Source organism: Adelges cooleyi, unplaced genomic scaffold (genome assembly GCF_023614345.1).
Source record: "Adelges cooleyi isolate 19-005CV unplaced genomic scaffold, UGA_ACOO_1.1 ACOO_flye_CR_arks_rails_tigmint_CR_PRNA_17, whole genome shotgun sequence".
NCBI lineage: Eukaryota > Metazoa > Arthropoda > Insecta > Hemiptera > Adelgidae > Adelges > Adelges cooleyi.
The window spans coordinates 546,420-547,836 of record NW_026095827.1 but is presented as its reverse complement, the minus strand read 5'-3'; the positions used below and the strand labels follow the sequence as shown (position 1 = coordinate 547,836).

Genomic DNA, 1,417 nt, shown 5'->3' with positions numbered 1-1,417 from the left:
GCAGGGCGGGAGTCCTGTCCGTGACGCCTAGTTTTCCGCCGGCGCGGAGGTAACGTGGTCCTGCGCCTTTGGCTTGAAATTACACGGCGGGCAGCAATTGCGAGCGCCGTTGCCGTATTTCTCGTGGTAGTAGCACGCCTGTGTTGGTTGCTGTGCGGCCCACTGCGTCGATGAGTGTTGTCGCTGCCGCGGGGCGTCCTTCGACGAGTTGACAATCTTTGTCAGCGACTGGACTTGCTGAGACAGCGCTGACACCGCACTAGCCAAATCTGCCATTTGGTCCTTGGAGAGGGCGTCGACGGACTGGGGGCTCGACGCTTCCATTACTCTGTCCGCGCGGGAAGCTAAGGAGTCCAGAGGGGCGTCGAGGCTGGCGATGATGGCCATGACGTTGGACGGCAGCTTCTGTAACCAGAACTCTTTCAGGGCTTCCTCGCCGATACCGGCGGGCATGACGCTGCGCATGTCGCGGAGCAGTTGTGACGGCCTACGGTCGCCCATGCCCCCGGGTTTGACGATCTCTCGGAAGCGAACGGACTTGGGTAGACTGTAAGCGTCGATCAAACGTGTGCGAATTGCATCATACGACGCGGTTGGCCCGAGGAGATCACCGATGGTGCGGACGCCATCTTCGTCCAAAGCACCGATGACGAAATTCACGCGAGTACTGTCGGCGGTCAAGCGGTGGTTCGCGAACACGGATTCCGCGTGTATAAACCAAAAATCAGGCGATTGTTTCCAAAACGACGGGAGGCGTACGTTGGCGATCGCGTTGACGGAAACATCGTTTTGTTTTTGCTCCTCGATCATGGCGGCAAAACGGAACGAGCGGGTGCCGGGCGAAATCAACTAACAACGGACGATGCGTACTTCGAAACTCGAGGTCACCAATGTAGCGGTCACGATGACGCGTGAGCGCTAACGCGAATAAATGAGCTCAATTAATATAAAAATAATAGATAATAACAAAAAGATTTATTTTGATTAACAAAAAAATGTAGTAAGCAGAAAAGCGCAGAAAGTTCTCGGACGTCTACACTCGGTGGCGTCGTTGAGAGAAGAGGTCGATGGCCGGAGGACGGTCCCGTTGCACGCTGTCGATGGTAGTGGGCGCTTGAGCGGTGTGACCAACCGTCTTCACGGGGCCTGCCGCTACCGGGGAGAAATTATGTGGTGGTGCGCCGCCACAATATCTCTTATCTCATATCAGATAACAGCGTAATAGATTAACATTCGAAATGGATCCGAAATGGTCTTTCCGATAATTGTCTTTCGTCGTCGCTTCGTAGTTTTTGTTACCATGCGGCGCGTGACAGCGTAACGCTTTTTTGGTAACACTTTTTTTCGGTTATGTACCGGCTAATTCTCACCCCCAACCTCATCTTTAACCCCATTTCTTTTTTGGTAACGCTTTTTT

General features: G+C 53.6%; 1 protein-coding gene across 1 annotated transcript; it reads right to left on the bottom strand.

Annotated features, from left to right (window-relative positions):
- Positions 1–27: 27 nt before the first annotated feature.
- On the bottom strand, positions 28–810 carry LOC126833069 (uncharacterized). The gene has a single exon (XM_050564197.1). It carries the CDS (start codon positions 808–810, stop codon positions 28–30), a length of 783 nt encoding a protein of 260 aa, XP_050420154.1.
- Between the last annotated feature and the right edge of the window lie 607 nt (positions 811–1,417).